Consider the following 20919-nt stretch of genomic DNA (forward strand, 5'->3'; position numbering starts at 1 on the left):
CATCAGCAATTGAATGATATGTACAAATCTATAATGATGAAACTTACAAAATAAGAATTAATACTATTGAGGGTGATGAGAATGTTGTAGGAACAACTTACTTTGAAATAAATGCATTCTGTTAGGCAAAGAGGTTTATCTAACAATTTTAAGCTGCAATCTTTCTAATTGTGTTCAATTATCTGTAGAGACTAACCAACCTCTTACTGAGTACAAAATCACACACCGAGTTAAATATGAACTAATTTAATTGCTGTGAAAGCCTCAAGAGATTCTGACCAGTATTCCCAATATTACCAGAGGAATCTGAGGCACAGTGAATTAAATTGCCCAAGGTCACATGCGAGTTCAAGGATTTTAACACCTGATTTTCACTTTTAATATTTAAGTTTATACTAAAGTTTTGTACTCAGACCCTCACAAATCCTGTAGATTTTGAAAAGTTTTCCAATAGAGACTCTTTGAAAATATTTCACTAGAGTAAATCCTGTTTAGGCTCTAACTTAGTAATAAATTTAGAAGTTGAAATTGATTCTAATCTCATTTTATATTTTTTGAAAATTTAATAGCATAAGTCAGATGGCAGCATCCCACACTTAAGGACATCTGCATTGCACATAGAGAGTAGAAATGCAGCCCAGGCCAAGTAGCTCAGTTGATTAGGGTGTTGACCTAATACACCAAGGTTGTGGTTTCAGTTCCCAATCAGGGCATATACCTAGGTTATTGTTTCTATCCCTGGTTGGGGTGCATACAGAAGATAACTGATTAGTACTTCATTCTTTCTCTCTCCCCATTTCTCTCTCTCTCTAAAATCAATGCACATAGAGCAGGGAGAGGATTAAGGACGATAAATAATACATTTGTTAATGTGGAACAATAAAAGTTGATGGTGATTCTCCCTCTGTTTCTCACTCTCTCTAGAATTAATGAGTTTTGAAACATTTGAAATGTTTTCTAAAAATAGAAATGCTTCTATCACCTGAATATCTGTCCTATGAAGACTCCTCTGGACTGCCAGCACCTGGAGAGGCACAAGATGGGGGGCACTTTATTCACAAAGCTGAGGTTGAAATAGTTCAACTCTATGACCCTAGCTCAGGGGAGTGGTGGCATCAGATACCTAAGTGTTCCAGGAGGCAGGATACGAGCTCGAGGTCCTCAGACTTTTCTAATTCGGATGGTTGTCCTGAAGCACTTCAAGTTGTTCTCTCTAGTCAGGGAAGCTGGCACAAAGCCCTTCCTCTATGCTATGACAGGAAACTAAGTGGCAGGGAGAGCAGAGCTCAACTATCCTCCACAACCAAATCCAGTACTTAGCATCCCGTTTCTCAACAACAAGACAGAAATATAAACTCTAAGGCAATGACTAGTACAACTTCTGATTTAAAATAATTGATCGTAGTTTATTTTCCATTTAAATTATTTTCAAGACAAATGGACACAACCTGAATGAGTTTGGAAGAACTTGGAAATTGTAGGATCGATGTTCTTTCCTGCTATGTGCTGGACTCAGAAGAATGGAAGCAGCACACGTCTCCCCACCTAGTGTCCAGGGAGCCCTGGAAAGATATACCCTGAGTTCCTCTCAGGTCCAAACATATCTGTGCAAATGATAGTTCCAACAATAGGGGTTGGCATCAACTGAGAAAAACCACAATGAAATCTCAAAGAGGTAAGTGTGTGCAGAGGTGACTCTTAAGAAATCTGGCTACATTGAAATGTTGTTTTTTCTTTCCTTCTCATGGAAGATGCAGCCCCTTTGGACTCTTGATTATTCCCCAAAACAGAGAACCATCTCAGTTCCTGCAGAATATTTAAGATGAAAAACATGGTCTCAGCCAACCCCACATTGTACAGAGGAGAATTGGATTCCTAGACCTGTATGGACTTGGGCTAGTTCCCCCTCGATGTGTCAGCTGTGCTGGTATTTGTGACTCCACTGCTTATATCAGAGCCTGGACTGCAGCATGTTTACTTTTCATCGTACATGCAGCTCAGCTCCTAGTCTATGAGTGTTGTTAGCTCGACGAAAGGAGTAATGTCCTGGCTGTTTGTTTATAAGGTTGTGAACTTGAAAATGGAAGACATGCCAAGTATTCCCCCTAACCAGGAAGGAGTAGTAGCTACAGTCCACCCCAACAAAGAGGAAGAGTTTTTCCAGGTCCCACAGAACTACTCAGCCAGACCTAGTGAGTGCAATCTTCCACTAACTGGGGACAGCCAATAAAGCTGATGGCCTGGTCCCAGCACTGTGTGCTCGGGCCACACCCTTGACCTCATGGTAGCCTTGGGAGGATTGATGACATGGATATCATTGCATCACACCCAAATCTCAAGTGACTGAAGAAGCAGGAAGAAAGCAAGGATGTCGACTTTTAGTAGATGAATACTAAGTACTTTCATATTACCAAAGCATTAGACAACAATAGAGTCCACCTTATAAAGGACAGTTTTAAACAATATGTGAGAGTACTGGTCAAGTTGTCTACACCAGTCTGAACCAAAAGCCAAGAGTAAATCATCTTTTACTACCTCATGTCCTGGAAACATTTGATTCCCTGATTCAAGGACAAGAAGACTAGCTGTAGAATTGTTAGGTTTGGTTTGGCTCATAATGCCTGCATGTCTTCAGAACCCTGTTATCAATGTGAGCTGGAAAATACCACATACCTGCACCCTTGCTGGTATGAGTTAATGGGGACCCACAATGTGTGGACGACGCTGCCTGGATGTGGCTTGTCCCCACATGATTTTTCATGACCCACATTCCCAACCGCCTTTTACGGGAACTGAGCATGTTCCCCAGGTCTAGTGGTATTAATGCTGGAACAGTTTTACTTTGGTAAGAGGTTGTTGCAATTGGCAACAAGTGGTCCCAGTGTTCATAATGCATTTATGTTTAGGAATCATTTTTACAGAAACAGAGGTAAGTTTTACGAGAACAAAATGCCTTGTTTTAATACAACATCACCATTTAGGGGAATGCACACCATATTGGCCTTTTCAAAGAACTTATCACCATAAAAGAACATTTGATACATTACATCTTAAGGGGCCAGCAACGAGGCTGCCATAGTGAATATTTGAGCACGTTTTCCTTAAAAGCATACAACATGGCTTTCCTTCATTTGACTCAGCTCTAACAAGTTCTCTGAAAGTATTTCATGTCTAGTACAAGGAATAGTACATAGGAAATAGCACAAGGCAAGATTACATTTTCCTGGAGCAGTTAATTGGAAGTATAAATTGTTTTGTATTTTCAAACTACACACACACACAGAGAAGGGAGACCATGCTTGACTCTCAAGTGTAATACTTCCAAAAGTCTTTCTACACTACTATGCACAGAATGCAGGAGGCACATCAGTAAGAAATAGGTAGGTGATTAGGGCTTCCAAACTTTTCTAATACTCCCAATGGGATATCTAAAGAGTACAGTACATTTAGATTTCTGAGAAATTGCTTTCTTCCTACTGATAATGTGTCCCTGAGTAAATAAAAGCCCCTGTGGGTACCTAGCTTAACACCCAACTGTGGCCACCTGCCAGGGGCCCTAACACACAAGGTCTCTTCTACTGGATGCTACAGGTCTCACGGGACTGGGTGCCAGCTTCCGAGCTGGGTGCGGGGCAGCCTCGCTTGGACTTCAGGCCCTCGCTGGGGCCACTGGCCCACTGTCTCTTACGGAGCTTACTGGCCAAGAGAGGTCTGGCTGAAGGGTCTTGGAGGATGGTGCCTGAATCCGAGGGGCTTTGCTGAGCCACCTTCACCTGCAAAACAAGCATCTTTGTCAGAGGCTTCAATCACATTGACATTCCTACAGCGAATTTGTAATCAAACTTGAAGTCAGATTCTTCTTCCCCACGTCTTGTACACAGTGTTACCCTTTCTTCTTACCTAAGGACAGGTCCTACCTAAGAGCTAGGAAGACACCTGTCACGACCCCTGACGAGGCACCTTGCAAACCTTCCTTGACACCTCTGATGGCCAGAGACCTCCCCGCAAGGCCAGTGTTTCACTGTCACACCAGACGGAAGCTCTTTCAGGGCAAGGACTTGGCCTCGTTACCTTTGTGTCCCCTGAGTACCTAGCAAACTTTCAACATACACCTAAGAGAGAACCCAAACCAGCTTCCATTTATCTTACTGGAGCTGCCACTGTCATTCAAATGAATGTAACCCAAATGAGTGACACCACCTTCATGGGATGTAAGCCTTCTTTACAATATTGACAAGACCTCACACCTGCCTTCCTGTAACATATTAATCATACTCAGGTCATCTTTATGTGATTTCCAGTTCAGATCTGCATGATAGCAGAGGGCACCAATATAATACAAGTCAGGGGAAGTACATCCCCTTTCTGATGGCCTGCCTTTAAGGAGAAAAAAGGAACTCAGGAAATGTAAGGTTTTAAGAAGCAGATGTGAGTCAAGACTTTCTTGGAGGTTTACATATTAGTGAAAGAAGACAGCGGTCAGAAGAGAAAGAGGAACAAGACAGATGAAGTATGCAAAGGCTTCACTTAGCCAAAGGTAAAGGTAACAGTTTTGCAGAGATTGCAGGAAGAAGATCTTTGAAACCAAACCAGATGGAACACAGAGAAACAGAGGACAGACTCTCACAAGGGCAATGTATGTTCAGTCCTGGCCCTGAGAGGCAGCACTGTGACAGGTCACTTCCTGAGCCAGTGCCTGCCAATGACCTCCTTGTGAAGCTACAAGAAGAAAGAATGGCAATTATTTCCCCCATTTATATTCTTTCCATAGGAAGTATGCAGTTTTTAAAAGGCAGCTCAATACTTCTCATAAGAGAAAACACAGCACATCTGGACAACAGATTATACACCTGGAAAGCCTGCCTGTACCTCAGACCACCTGCAGGACACTTAAAAGGGGCAGCAGCCCTGAAGGGTCAGGATGAGGACTGAATGGCAAATTAACATATGTGGAACATTGATGAGACAAACACTTTTACTAGTACTCTTTCTTTTGTTTTAGAGTGGAAAGTGATATAAAGGACAGGCATTTCCCTTGAACCGCTCAGAGTCTGGGGATTCAAATTTTTAGGTTCACCATAAAAAAAGAGAGAGTGAGAGATATCACACTGAGAAAGAGAATTTGAGCTAGCAAAACTCTTTCTTCACCCTAATTCAATAGTCAAAGTATATCCCTGGACTTCCCTTGCCTCTAGATTCAATTTCTCTTATATGAATTGAGGAAATTACATTGGTGACCTGGGTTTAAACTATGGATGTGACTCTGAGGCTGGTTGCTTATGCTCAGACCTGTTGATAACAAGGTGAGGTCAAATTCAGCAGGTCCTTAAACTCTCAAGTTCACCCAAACCCTGTCTTACAAATATGTCAGTGTTCACAGTGGGGAGAGGGCAAGGATATGGATGGCTGTGTGAAAATGAACCTTATTAGTAGGGAAAAAGCACAAAGTCCCACAGAACTGCTGACTGACAGATGCTCTGGTGAGGGCATCACCATCCTCCTCTAAACCTTAGTGGTCCATCCACTGGCACTGCCCACCCCCAGGTTCAGATCAGGTCTACACACATCACACTCCCTTGTTCCTAGCGATCAGGGGACCCCCATGGTGTTTCTGGCCTAAAAATGTCAGACATCAAAGATGGAAACAAATAATGAAAATGCATCAATACCAAGGTGGATGGCAGGCAGCTGAATGGACTGAGCAAAACAAAGATTATTCCTTGCATAGAAAGACAGGGTTCTGGTACTGAAGGGAGGAGCGAGAGACAGGTACTAACTGCATTGATCACGAAAGCCTTCCGCATGGCCTTTGCCAATGAGCTAAAATATTCCTGTGCTCATGTATGTGCCCAGCTTGCAGCTTTAGAATATATATTAAAATAAGTTAAGCTTTAAGAAATTAAGGTGTTATATAAAGTGGTGAAATGTGTTACTGATTAATTGCTAAGATTAGGAGCTAAAAGCTTGCACAATAATATGCAATAGATAGCTACTTCCTATTATGTCTGTGTCTTATTTTCTGCAGAACAATTACAAAGCAAATATGTCCTAAGAACTGAATTTTGATTGCTTTCACATATGCCACATGTACACACCCAACTGTATAAAAATAAAGAACTCAAGAGCCAGCAGAGATGCCTGGCTGTTGAGCTTTGAACAGCACCTCTCGTGTCATTCCTCTGCCGACGCCGTCCCTCCATTGGGAATCCCTGGACCTGCTGAAGCTGGACACTGGCAAGGAGCTACCCCAGGATATTCTCTTCAGTGTTTTGTTGTTCCGAGAGTCCAAAAGTGAAATGTAAATGGGAGGGAGGTAGGGAGGCTGATAGGGATGGGGGGATAGATAATAGAGGGAGAAATGTTGCACAAAATGGTAGTATATTTCTAACACAAGTAATGGACGATCGACTACAATGAGTGAAAGAAAATGTTGGCCTTTCCTCCTCACTCTTGAATTAAAAAGATCGTTTTGTAGTGTAAGTTATGGAGAAACTTATTAGTAGATATAAATTCCATAATACATAAAAGTCTTATACATCAACAAACTAGTTCACAAATATGCACTTGCTTTGATTCAGCTAATCACCAATCTCACTGTAGTTTGCTTTCCAAAAAATCACAAGAGTCTTTAAATTCTTGATGCTATTCCAGCAGCATCCAACTATATTTCTGGGATCCCTAGTTTGCAAAAACTGGGAGAAAAGCAAGACTGTGGCACTGAGAGAGCAGGTGTTCACTCTGGGCATTAAATATTTGAGTCTTCCTTTCCTCATCCTGTTATGAATGTACTTATAGTCAGAGTTCAATAAAGTGAGAAAGTAAAATGTGAATGTTCAACACAATGCACACACTATGTGTACATAAATGACAGTGGAAGGTGGTAGATTATTGAAATGCTACCAGATTTATTGGGTAAATATTCTCTATGGTTAACTAATGTTTACTAGGCTGTTGGCAAGAAACAGAGATCATGAAAATACTAATCCTCAAAAAAGCAAAACAGAGAAATGCATAAACATCTCCTTACTTTCGACATCCAGTGAAATGTGTTCTTTTGGCAGAAAGTAAAGGAGGAAGAAAACCTGAAGAATGGACAGTATGGGGAGAGGAGAAAGTACCAAATTACCATGACCAAGGCCTGTGCCAAAATGAAAAGTCCCTCTTCCAATCCTTCAGTGCTAATGCCTGAAACTTTCTTCCAAGCCCTTTGAATTCTGTGGAACAAGGCCACTCCCCATCATACTGTCTAAGTGTCCTTCTGGGTCAAGGGCCAGGTTGCAGCTGGATCACTTAATGTGTATCCTCATGGCTGCTCACCACCAACCCTTTGTACTTCATGGACAGGAACCACAGTCTTTCAAGGGCTCCCAAGTTAGAGGGTGCAGTGTCAAACACTCGCCCAGAGAACCCTGTCATTTCCTGGATTTCCAAGTGTAGAGACTTGTTCACAGGAGGTACCTTTTGTGATCTGCTGCCAGCAGATGTTGGTTGGGAGGTCCCAGCATGGCTCTCTTTGCAGATATTTAGGAGGGAGCGTGTTAACTTCTGAGCGGCAAGGCGTGGGCTGCTCCTGCTTGCCATGGTTGTACTTCGCAGGAGGTAGGGGCTTGTCTTTCCTGTTGGGATGGCAGCAGGCCCTAGAAACAAAAAAGCTGCCTATCAGCACTGCTAGGTCCAGTTCTATCTACAATGAACATGATATGCATGAGGTCAATTTTTAACAAAGATAAGTAGAATTCCAAAAATGCTTTCTGCTAGCCACAGAGGATAAGGATAAACTTCAGAGTCACCCGGGGAGTTGTCAAAGTGAATAAATAACTAAGATGATTTCCCTTATTAGAAACATAAAAAAAAGTCACAGTGGAAAAATAATATCAAACAGGAAAATGTTCCTGCTTCCTTATGGGGTCATGTTAACTTGTGTTTTACTAAGATCTGAAGAACACACCAAGCAAACTGCCCTGAAAATTTAGATGGGGAGAAGTAGAATGAGAAGAGAAAACAACCACCCCACCACCAAAAAAAGAAAAGAAAAGAAAAAAAGAACAGAAAGGCTAGTTCTTGTTTACAGGAGAAAATGTAAAATGCCAAGAGCTCCTTTGGGTGACCACTGTCATGCAGAGACTCGGAGGGGCAGAGATCTCACCTCCCTAAGACTAATGCCAGTTTCACTCTCTTCATACACCACCCTCCTTCCACAGAACTGACCTGACTTGTGGTGACCAAAAGGAGAATGTCAATGCCATGCACCTTAAAAGACAGGGTATCACACACACCCCAGAGCTGCATTAATGGCTAACTGAAGCAACATTGGGTTGTTTTGGTTTTTAACCCTTGAACTACAAAGAAAACACAGCAATGAGAAAGGTTGGCTCCCTTAGGGGGGATGGATTTCTTAAGGGATAGAGTTACTCAGAACAGTGGTTATCAAACCATCTATGGCAATGGATCAGCTTTGATCATTTTCTGGAGAGGCAGGGATGGGGTAATTTCTCATCTGCTATGGAATGGTAGTTTTGTGTAACACAGGAAGAATGAATCCACCGGAAAATGGTCATGTGCTGGGATGTTGGGACAATGTCATATTGCTATGAATATTTTGAAGTCTTAGTGTTGATTTCTGGACATTTTTTGGGGTGTGGGAGGTGATGAGCCAGTAAAAACCATTCCCTGTCCTTGGGCCACTCTTCAAGGACCACTGGGGCTTGGAAAAAGTGCTGTGTGGCTTCAGCCAGGGGACCATATCATCAGACCCCTCCTCCAGTTCACCTACTACCTGAGTCATATGTGACTACAGACAGGAAAGCTTAAAGGGTGTCCTAGACTTGGGGATTTTTTCAGCACAGGAATATCAAATGCAAAAGAGCATTTTAACACTCATTTTGCAAAGCTACCAGCACCTTGTGTAGTGTGACATGGGTTACTGGATCCTATTCTGTCTCTCATGACAGAAAGGAAAATATACATCTTAAAAGGTAATTCTTACAATAACTCCTACAATGGCATTGTCAACACAAACCCCATGCTCCTATCTTTTTTTGCATGTGAAATTCCATGTAAACTTTCAAAACAACACAGGCCACTTTGTTTTAAATTATGCCTCACCTTCCTTTCCAACTTCTGCAAGTCCCTGGGGCTCAAGCTCAGTGTCTTCCACATCCTCTGCAGGGGGTGTGCCCCTTTTGGCTGCCTTCCGGCTTCTTTTAGGAAACGTGTGTGGTGTGGAAGGTGCTGTTCCTCCCTTGTTCTCCCGAAATCCCACTGCACCTTTGCCTCTTACTTGAAGCTTTCGTTTGGCTGGATGATCCCTTCGTTTCAGTAACACAAGGGACTGGAAGTGACTCTGGATCAACTGACTTCAGCAAAGGGGAAATCTCGATATTGGGTGGAGATTGTTGTGAAGTCAGATGAGCCACTTGGGCTTCTGAAATCTCTTTATCTCTCTCCAGCTTTTTGTGGCTTGTGAGCAGGGAACAGTACTTATTCAAGTACTCTTCTGCCTCCTTGCTTTTTTCTTCAAGGGTGGCTTTCAATTCTTTCACCTTGGTCATCAGTTCATCTGCGTGAGCATCCACAAGAGCACCTGTCAAAAATCACAGCATGACACTCTTTAATTGCCTTTGGAAATCATAAAGCAGCAAACCTGAAATTTGTTTTTAATATCTTTTTGTTTGATAGAAGTGGAGAAGGTATGTCTATGCATGTTCTTACATTTCTCACAGCCTTTGATTTGGGAGGGATCATATCAGGGTAAATACTCTACTACATTATATAAGTCTTACTAGGTGAGCTTAAATGAAACCTCCACAAAATCTCACGCTGGTATTGCACCTAACCCATGAAACTTTCTTATAGTTGTTCATATGACATCAAATAGATTAATTTTGCACGTCTCTAGGTTCTCTGTCCATGCTTCCCACTCACTTGAATGAACAACATAAGTCATTCCAGAATATGAAGTCTGCTCCTTTGTAATGGCTTTGGGAGGCAGAAAGGGGCCAGGGACTTAGCAGGTCCACAAAAGCTCTGATAAAACATTTCTAAGCAATGAAGGGTCTGGTGGACAAAAGTTTCAGGGACACTAACGGTGGGAGTCTTGTTCAACTTTTAGCTGCTGTGGTTGGCAGGAAATGCATTAGAAAAACTCCCTGGAGCCCCATATACTCCAAGGTCTCTTCTGGGTAGGAAAGACCACTGGACCACCCTGATGAGCCTTGGTCCAGAAGAGCCACTGCTACAATGCTTATCATCATCTCTCCACATAGTAAGAAGCATTCCACTGGGGAATAAGTGGAGAAAAGTTGTCTTTTCACTTTTATTTTATCTCCACACCTCAAAATAGAACCCCCAACCCTCCCATGTAGTTGACCCAGGAGGATGGGCCAGGGACAACCAGAAAGCGGTGTCTGCAACCTGACAGTGCCAGCTCAGATGGCACTCTGTCTGTCATGCTGATCTAGGTCAATGGACATCATGTGGAAAACTCTTCCTGAAATTCCCATTAGCTAAAAAGGACTGCCAGGTTTTTTTTGTATGTTTGATGGAAGAGAACATGTGATTATTCTATGTCAAAATACAGGCTTCCCTCAGATTCCTATGAATGATCCCACACTGAGTACAAAAATGGGAAATTGGAAAATAGACAACTGCCAAGAATCAGCACTCAGTAGGACAGTGGGACACAGAGACACTGCCTGTGTCCACACCAGCCCTTGCCAGCCTCATACAGGGCCCTGCCCAGGGCCTTGCCTAGTTCACCCCACCTGGTTTCTGCTTCTCTGGTGCAGCTTCTTCACGCTCACACAGCTTTTTCTGCAACTCTTCCATCTCCTCTTCCATCAGCTTATAGTGTCTGAGACAAAAATCGATCTTTCTCTGGGCACCTTCCTTTTCCTTCTTCAGCTGCTTTATGTGTGTTTGATTGTTTATCTGCAAAACAGAAAGTTGTATTTGGAACCTGCCATTTTTTTTATTAGCACATAGAAAGATCATTATGAGCCCTGGCTGGTGTTGCTCAGTGTGTTGAACGCTGATCTGTGAACCAAAAGGTTGCTAATTAGGCTTCTGGTTGGCCTCATGCCTGTACTGCAGGCCAAGTCCCTGGTTGGGGGCCTCCAAGAGGTAACAAATCCATGTTTCTCTGACACTGCAGGTCAATGTTTCTCTCCCTGTCTTTCTCCCTCCCTTCCTTTCTCTCTAAAAAAAGAAGAAAAAATTAAGAAATGTCAAGTAAAACAAAGCAAATCATCATTGAGATATACTTAACACACTGTATGCGGGAAATATATTTATACGTTTTATGTTGACTGGTTGTAGAGTGAGCGATAAAAACTACCTACAAACAATGTGTTAAGAATCATATATTGTCAATATAAGAATTGTTATGTTCACACTAAAACATCTAATTAAGAATAAAACAATTCACCTTTTCTATTCAGTTTCCTAAGTCTCCCTGGTAGACACTGGTTTTCTGACTCCCCTTCTTGGCATCCACAAACACAAAGCATCATTCCTAAGAGTATGCTGTTTAAGTGGCTCTCTCTGCCTGTGTTTATCCAATGGCAATCATAACTAGGAGGGTGGGGATAGGAGTCCGTGGACTTATTCTTTGTGGGTCAAAATTTCTGAGAATTATGTTTTCATCTGTAATCTTGTGCTGATATGGAATCATAATCCCTAAGATAGCATCTGTTCTAGTCACACCAGGTGAAGACTAAACACTATTATGGCTCACAATACCAATTTAAATTCTGTATGTAGCTCAACTAGAAAGTGGGTAGAAAGGTGGGAGAATTCATGTTTCCTTAAGCAAAAAGAAAAGCACTGCAAATGTTTGAGAGGCAAAATTGGACCTGATATCATGGTATTTAGAGTGTGTATTTATGCTACCTTGTCAGAATATTCACATATTTTGGTAGAGAAATATGAACTGGTAGGAAGTATTACCCTACCTCCTGCTAGAGTATTCCATAATATGTGGCACTTGCACTGTTTGATGTAGCATCTAAAGATGCAGAATTCTGAAACCACTTAGCTCTAAGGGATTCTAGTAGAAGATCATGAATATATAAAAGCTCACCAAACTATGAAAACCAAAACAAAACGTCAGCTCCATATTCATGTTATTAGTGATTTCATCCTATGTAAATTTCATCCTGACATCATAAGCAATGTTCCAAAATTGTCTTCACTTGTGAAATTTTCTATTTCTGATTCCATCCATAATTGCATTACTGATAGATTAAGTCAATGGCAAGAATGCTTGTCAAGTATACCTCATTAAAATCACATGTGGTCTGAATAGACTCAACAATGGACCATTCTGTACATGGTGTGAATACCAATAGACATTCCCCACAGTAAAACTGTCAAAGAGTACAAAGGCACAAAGTGTGTAAGAAATAGGCCCGAAGCTACATCCTTCTGTTATGAAACCTATTATCTTTCAAGGAACACAACACCATTGATCATTCATGTTATTAGGAATTTTATGAGTGTCTGTTATATTGGTATATTTCCTTTCTCTTGATTATTGTAGAGGAGAAATAAACCTCAGGAGTTGATACCTCATTTTCTGATTGAATATATTCAATAAACAATACTATAATTTTAAAAAAATGAAACCCTCTTTCACTAAAGACCTTTACTGGAAGATATTTGTTTTCCAGGTTCATTATTGTACTTTCTAGATGGCAGTCATTTTATAAAAACATCTGTGTAGGAATCAAAGAGCCTCCTTTCCAAGGAGAATTACAGAAGTGCCATCTCCAGCCTCAGATTCCTGAGACTAGTGACCACCTCCTTTTGTTTCTAGCCAAGAAAGAGAGGAAAAGGAGAATAGACATATCCATGTGCCAAGTGCCTGACCAAATGTTTTGCCACACCTTGACCTTCCTGGAAGCCAGAGGAAAGTAAGTGGGTTTGGTGACAGCAGGGAACTGGGACACCCATCAAGCAAGAGTTTGCAATTACCCACCAAAGTGTTACCTATAGCTGAGAGGCCTGCCCCAATTTGTTATTGCTTTAATCTTCATGTCCATCTCCAGAAGTCTTTAACATTCTCTAGTTTGAGGATTCACTGAGCAATGAAGTTCATTCAAGCCATGAGTCTATAGGCCATCCACTGATTTTAAAAAGAGCTCAGAAGAATTCCTGAGTGATATTATTCATAACTGCACAACACTTTTTTCAGAAAAATTCAAATGAAATCTCTCATGTCAATCCCATTAAAATCACAGTTCTTCTGTATATACTCTTGTCAGTCACAAGACAATGAGAAGGAAACATACCTTGGTTTTTATCAATTCTCCTAAAAGCTCAGTGTTTTCTTTCAAAGAATTACTGAGCTGTTCTTTGCTGGACTTCAAGAGGTCTATCTCCACCTTCTGTGAGCTGAGACATTCTTCTGTAGAAGTGAGTTTCTCTCTATATGTCTGGATTTCCGCTTCATGCTAGGGCAGAAAAATGCTATTTCAGCAAAACAAACCCCAAAGAAAACTGCTGTTCCAAGGACCATTTCAAATGGACTCTGCCACTCTCCTACTACTCTACTCTGAGATGCAAATGTAGTTTCACAGCTGCAGTTGTCTAATGAGGTTTGTGCGGTGAACTGGGAGAAAGATCATGCAGCTCATATGAGGGCAGCCTTCCTAAAACCTTAAGAGCATAGTAATAATGCAGAAGTTTGAGCTTCTTGCAAAACAAGTGTGTTCTTTTTTTAAAATTTTTTTTAAATTTTTTTAAATCATTGTTCAAATACAGTTTTCTCCTTTTGACTCCCAATCCATTCCCCCTCCCACCCCTCCCCACTTCCCTCCCATTACCACCCTCCCCTTAGTTTATGACCGTGTGTCCTTTAAGTTTGTTCCTGTGAACCCTTCCCACTGTCCCCTTAAATTCCCTCTACTCTCCCCTGTGGTCATTGTCAGCCTGTCCTCTATTTCAGTGTCTTTGGTTACATTTTGTTTGTTTCTTTGTTTCGTTGTTTAGGTTCCTGTTAAAGGTGAGATCATATGTTATTTGTCTTTCACTGCCTGGCTTATTTCGCTTAGCATAATGCTTTCCAGTTCCATCCATGCTGTTGCAAAGGGTAGGAGCTCCTTCTTTCTTTCTGCTGCATAGAATTCCATTGTGTAAATGTACCACAGTTTTTTGATCCATTCATTTACTGAATGGATCCTTGGTTGCTTCCAGCATCTAGCTATTGTAAATTGGGCTGCTATGAACATTGGGATGCATAGGTTCTTTTGAATTGGTGTTTTAGTATTCTTAGGATAAAGTCCCAGCAGTGGAATTGCAGGGTCAAAAGGCAGATCCATTTTTAGTTTTCTGAGGAACTTCCATACTGCTTTCCATAGTGGTTGTACCAGTCTGCAGTCCCACCAGAAGTGCACTAGGGATCCCTTTTCTCCACAACCTCTCCAACACTTGTTGTTAAAAACAAGTGTGTTCTTAGCATGGTCTACACACAGTCTCCAGCTCCCCCAAGGTACCAAACTCTACTTTTCACCTGTTTGTTTGTATCCAGAAGCAAAGTTTGGTGTCTCTTTTCAGCCTTCTCAAGCTGTCTCTGATATTCAGCTATTTCTTCTCTCATTTTCTCCTGATTTTCCATCTGATGTTTGTGTATGCGGTCCAAGCTCCTCTTCAAGTCACCATTTTCTAGCACCAATGCCTTCAGTTGGGCCTAATGAGAAAATTAATACAGTCATGGGAAAACAATTAAGAACCTTGATACATGTCTTCAGGAAATACTGAGTACTAAGGAGCAAAAACTACTTCACGAGAAAAACAAAAATCTATACAGAATAGTAGAACGATCCTTAGCAATGCATTCACTTCCAATTGCAACCTCATCTCCTCTGACAATTTCCTCAGTTCTACCCAGCCACCCCCAAGGTCACATCCACAGGACCACAAAACCTCAGAAGCCTGACTTTAGTTGGTCAACTCTGGGACTCTACCCTCCTAGGCTATGGGGCTAGCTTCTTTGAGTGTTTCTATGGCAATACTTCTTTGACCTCATCAACAGCACCACCATTACAACCTTCACACTCGAACCCTCCAGAGTGACACTTTCTTCCTTGACCAGCTCAGAGGCCGAGTTTTATCACTGTAACAATTTCTTTCCAAGTGCCCTCAATTCTCCCCCAACCGTCCTTGTCTTTGCAGGACATGCAAAACCCCACACCTAGAGACATCTGCCTTCCCTGTGCCAGATCCCACACAGCTGCTTCTACCCGTGCATGTATACACACGGACCAAGCCCCCCTCCTCATCTCCCATTCACTCAACCCACTCCAACTAGCCCTCACCACAGCTCCTCCTGTACCAACTCCTCCTCAATCAGCTCCATGCTGTCATATACCTCTATGATGTAGATCCCAGGAGCACTATTCAGCCCTTGATCACTCATTTGACCTCTGAGTAGGTCCACAGGCTGCTGATCACTCCTTCATCTTGAGAGAACCTCTTCCTTGGCTGCTAGGACATGGCATTCCCCTGTGTGGCCACATCCAACCTTCTCAGTGTCTTTGCTTGTTCTTCTCTCACCTCTCCCCCTACATGCTGGAGGTCCAATGGCTTGGTCTGTATTTTCTACCACCCACATCATCTTCAATTATGATCTGTTTTCTAAACTAGCCAAATGCATATAGCCACTCCAAACCTTTCCTTTAAACTGCAGCCTTGTTTATTTTGCGTCAATTCAGATTTTATTCTAACACTTCTACCATGGCCTTCCTTCTTCTCCCATTCTTTTTCATATCATTTTCCATTTCATTCCAGCCACAAGGGCTTCCTTTTCATTTTCTAAAAAAGGACAAAAATCTTTCTTATGTCAAAGACATTACCACATTTCTCTCTACACCCAGAAGCTTCCAAGCTCCAGCCAGTTCTTTGTGGTGCTGACACCCCTTCCTACAGGAAACATTCTCTGACTACCCCCATCTACACTGGGTTAATGCATACCCTGCTCAACAATTCCCAATTATTCTGCAATAAGCAATCTCATTTGTATCCTTTGTAGCACTTAGCAGTTTATGAGTGTTTTGTGCTTCCTATTGTGTGCTTAGACTGTAAGCTCTCTGAGTACAAGAAGCACTGGAGAGCTTTGGTTCAACCTTCTACAGCCTAACCCTGGCAATGCTTATTGTTTACAGAATGAATAAATGAATGAATTAAGTCACTGGAAGCTCACATGCTCCGATGTATAACCTTGAGGCTAGACATTCAGCTTTTCTTTTTACTAGGGCCTACAAATGAAGTACAATCAAGAGCATCTTTGGGACAGCCCCAAGTGGCTGAGTACTAGAGGAGATTTCAGCAGATGCTACATTCAATGTATCATCGGTAGCAACTCCCTTCACGCAGGATTGCCAAAAAACTACTCATGACAATTTCTGAGATTAAATGCACAACTTCACATTTTCTAAAATATTGATTTGAGAAAGAGAGAGAAAAATATCAATTTGCTGTTTGCCCATCCATGTATTCCTTGGTGATTCTTGTATGTACCCTGACCAGGGATTGAATCCATGACCTTGGCTTGTCAGGATGACTCTCTTACTAGCTGAGCTACCTGGCCAGGACAAATGCCAGCATTTGTAAATTTTCCTCAGATGCCATAATGTATTTGAAGAAAAGTACAAATTTCCACAGCTTCTTCTACATGCCACTACAAATATCATTTCAACCTTTTTGTCCTTATTCCGGGTCAGAGTCACAACTCTATGTGCCGCCCTTTGGTAAGGATTCTGTTGGAGGGAAGCTGCATGAGGATAGGATGGTTATTGGAATGTTTACCATGTAACTGGGTGTGGCAAACAGGTTTCACTGCCCCTAGCAACACTGCATTCAGGTGGCAGCTCCTGGGACTCAGTGTTGAGTTTCAGGAGAATGGGAGGCAATAGAAATCAGCAAAATCTGCTATGGGAACAGCAGTGGGGAGAGGGAGCCCAGATGCTACACATCTTCCCCATGAACCTCTTCTAAAACAGCACCCAGGACTGCCCTAAACTCTACATTTTAGTGGAGCTTTCTTTCTGATACTTTGTTTGTTCCCAGCAAGATCAGTGCATCTGCCTGTAGCACCGTTCTGGCTGGCAGTCTCTGGCAGGCTAGGAAAGCAGCCTATTGAAATCGGAATGAAATCTACTTCTGAAGTGACTTTGTAGAGTACAGGGTCCTCATCTACAGAAAAATGGTTGGGCTCCAAGACAGGTAAGGTCCTGTGCTCTGAGGCTGCTTAAGGCTCCATCTGTGGCCACAACAGTGCTGGCTCACGAAGATCGCTGCTTGTCTGATCCTGACAGGAGCGCTCCAGTGATTTTTTCTCAAAAGCTCAGTAACGTTTGGTACAGTACAGAAGGTCTTACAGAAACACACAAGGAGAGTGTGCACACTGAATTACTTGTCTGTCACAGACGGACTTACTTCTTTGGGCTTCATTTCTTCCAACATTACATTTAATTCTTCAGTTAGCCTATGTTTCTCCCCAATGAATTCTTCTTTCAAGTCTGTCATTTTCTGGGTTATCTCGTGCACTTTCCTCTTCAGCTCTGTTTCCCTCAAAGTCAAGGAGTTTACCTGAAATTGAATCATTCGTTAGAGCTGCTTTTGCTTGTGCATGTTGAACAAATGAGCATGTTGTATCCCTGTGATACAACAGTCGTGACCACTTCACTTCAGGCTCATGAGAAAATGCACCATGTCTAACCCTCCCTTCACTCATCACTCAACCAACATGCTCAGGTCTCACTGGTGACCTTCCCTTTTGTTTGCAGCAATGATTCAAGAAAGGACAGCAGTAGGGGAAAGAATGACAAGGAAAGATAACATTACTAAGGATCAAAACCCTGCATATAGGCATGAATTTGAATTCAACTCAAACATCAGAGACTATGGTATGATGCAGCATCTTAGATTTTTATCATTTCTTGGACCTCTACTAACCCTGCAATGCCATACTCAGAGGCAAGACACATGGCTATGATGAGTTAGAGCAAACTGACTCTACTGCTTGCATTTGTCCCTTCACATTGAAACAGTGGGGTGTAGTTTTTCTCATCATTTCCACCCAAACGGCCATCTCTTGCAAGCCATCCAAAAACTCAACACACTTGAAAATAGAGTTCTGACTGATTGCATTTTTCTGGGCACAAGTTTTTTCCTGTAACATTTGTGCAGTAAAAAAGAGTTTGGAAGGAATCAGTTTCTTTGATCATTAAGCAAGCATGGAGGGCAAGTACTTATTTCCATAACAGGGGAACCACTTCATGGTGGACCTTCCCGTTAATCATCAGCGAACAAAACAGGAGCCTGCAGGGGGAAAAGGTGCAACAGAGGGGCTGAAAACACAGAATGCCCAACACACACACTGGGAGCCATGAGGGTTCTGTTGGTGACAATTCGATCACCCTTTTTAATACTTCTTTCTCCTAAAGCCTATCAAGGCTCAACAAGGACAAAAGGGGATGCCTTCTGATCCTAACTAGTACCTGGTACACCCTCTGCAGCAGTGGTTCTCACCTGGGCATGGGGAGGCTACTATTCTGATGCACTGTGTGAAAAGGAAGTGTATTGGAGCCAGGAACTGTACATAACCCAGAGCTTCTCCCATGTCCAGGTGTCACACTGACTACCTGGGCAAGTCCAGTCCATAGAAGAGTCCCCATGCAAATGAGTGCCAAAGCAAAGAAAGACTCACTACTACTGCAGGCAAGTCAATGTCCCCCCAAGTTCAAGACCCCATACGATGGGGTCATATGCTTCATCAAGCCTTTACAAAGTTTGGTCCAACATTGCAAATTCACTTGTGAAGGAAATACAACTCACCAGTGGTTTCCCTCACTACTGGCAACATATAGAGACGTAGGAAAAGCCACTTACTCTTTCCACATAGGACTGCTTTTCCATTTTTATCGATTCCAGGTCTTTCTGCAGGTGCCTGGAGGAGTTCTGCAGCACTTTGTAGGTGTCCTGCAAAGTGTGGTTTTTGGACTGCAGACTTCGGATCTTCTGCTCCAATTGCACAGTCAGACCCTCCAGTTCTTTCTGCTTCTTTAGAAGTTGGGGCTCTCCTCCTTGCTGGGACAACTTAGAGACCTGCTGTGCTGGGTCCTGGATTTGATGTTTTAAGACGGTTATCTCTTGCTCCCTCCTCTTTAGTTTGTCTTTGCTGTCTTCTAATTCTTGAACCAGGCCATTCACAGAAGATAGCAACATACTGGAATGACCTCTGGCCTGGTCAAGGCCTTGCAGCAGCTGACATTTCTCAAGCTGCAGATAAGCTACTTGAGCACTCAGGCCTTGTTCTCTGGCCTTGCAGGTCCCATGGCCATCACCCAGGGAGGGCCGTTTGTCCTTCAGGTCTTTTATTTGCGCTTGAAGCCGCTCCTGGACAGCTTTACATTCTTGTTTCACACGAACGATTTCCTGCTCTTTTTCTCGTGATCGATTGTCAAAGGAAGCTTTTAACTGCTCTAATTCACATACGCGTCCTTGCGCTTTTTGTAATTCTTTGGTCAGTTTTTCTTTTTCTGACCTGAGATCTTTCAGACTTGGGGCCATCTCTTCTAGCTTGGCTTTCAACTTGTCTGCCTCTGCTTTGGAGCCCTGTGCCTCCCGAGTCGCCCGCTCATGGGTTTTTTTGGCCTTTTTCAGTTCTTTTTCAAGTTGATCGACTTCCCCCTTAAACGACTCTGCTTGATGCTTAGTTTCCTGCAGTTTTGCTAAGACGAAGAATTGTTTCTTGTCATCGTCTTCTAGTTGGTCTTTCAGCTTTTTGATGCTCTTGTGCAGCTGTTGCACTCTCTGCATAGGGGAGCTCTCTTCTGGGAACTTCCTGGCTTGTGAGTCATCACACAGAGCTGCCACCTCCTTCATCAGCTCTTTTAATTCTTTTTCCAGCATTTCCCCTTCAGCTTTGGACTCTTCTTGCCTGTGCCGATTTTCTTCCTCCTTTGCCTCTAACAGCTGTAGCAGTGAAGAACGCGATGTGTCCAACTCTGTCACTTGACCCTGTTTTTCTCGCAGCTGCTGGGTCAGATTTTCTTTTTCGGACCGGATTCTGATGAGGTCCAATTCTGAAGCTGTCAGGTGTTTTTTCATGGATTGTAGTTGAGTTTTTAGGGTCTCCACCTCTGCTTTGGAATGCTCAGCATGAAGAATTGTCGCCTCATGGCTTTTTCCAGCCATTTGCACCTGGCTTGAAAGATTGTCCTCCTTATTGTCAGTTGCTTTCATTTCCTCCAAGTGTTTGCTCTTGTCAGCCTCTATGCTGACCCTCAGGTCATTTATCTTCAGATGCTCCTGGTCCTGGGTTGAGCTCAGCCTCATGGCCACCTCACCTTTCTGCATTCCTGTAGCCTCCAAGCTTTTAGTGACAGTCAGATCTTCTTGTTGCAGTTCACAGCCCTTGTTCTGCAGGCTTTCAGATTCCCTTACAAGGGATACTTTCTTGTGATTCGTCTGTTCGTTTTGGTTTTCCTGCTGATTTCTTCCCAGAGACAGGGCCTGTAAATCCTTTATCAAGCTCTGTAGGTGCTCCTGGAGGTGGGCTTTCTCTTTGAAAGACTGCTCCTGAGGACCTTCTCCCACCAGATCGACTGCCGCTGTCTTGGTGACTCTCTCAGTCTTTTGGCTTAGGTCCTGCTGGACATCTCTGTCGCACATCAGATGAAGATCTTTGCTTTCCCAAGCACGTTCACCTGATCTGTGTGTGTCACAGTGGTCGCTTTTGATCTGGAGAGCCTATGGTTGTAATACATAATGAGAATGCATTTTATTTTTTGAGGAAGAATCAGAAAAGATCCAATAGGCTTAAGTATTGCTCTCTAGACACTGGCTAAATGCCTCTGCTACACACCTTTTTTCAAATGACATATTTCCGACCACATTCTCCCTTCTCCATCCCAATGT

General features: G+C 42.6%; 1 protein-coding gene across 1 annotated transcript; it reads right to left on the reverse strand.

The window, feature by feature from the left end:
* Window positions 1-2838: 2838 nt before the first annotated feature.
* LOC123827699 (centromere protein F-like) lies at window positions 2839-20673 on the reverse strand. Its single transcript, XM_045852141.1, is given in 9 exon segments — window positions 2839-3773; window positions 7459-7637; window positions 9106-9253; window positions 9255-9583; window positions 10764-10929; window positions 13290-13451; window positions 14510-14686; window positions 17434-17586; window positions 18889-20673. Coding segments are annotated over 9 exon segments (3297 nt in total). The 3' UTR covers window positions 2839-3575.
* Between the last annotated feature and the right edge of the window lie 246 nt (window positions 20674-20919).

This window comes from Phyllostomus hastatus, unplaced genomic scaffold (assembly GCF_019186645.2).
Source record: "Phyllostomus hastatus isolate PE091 unplaced genomic scaffold, TTU_PhHast_1.1 phas_contig_878, whole genome shotgun sequence".
NCBI classification, from domain to species: domain Eukaryota; kingdom Metazoa; phylum Chordata; class Mammalia; order Chiroptera; family Phyllostomidae; genus Phyllostomus; species Phyllostomus hastatus.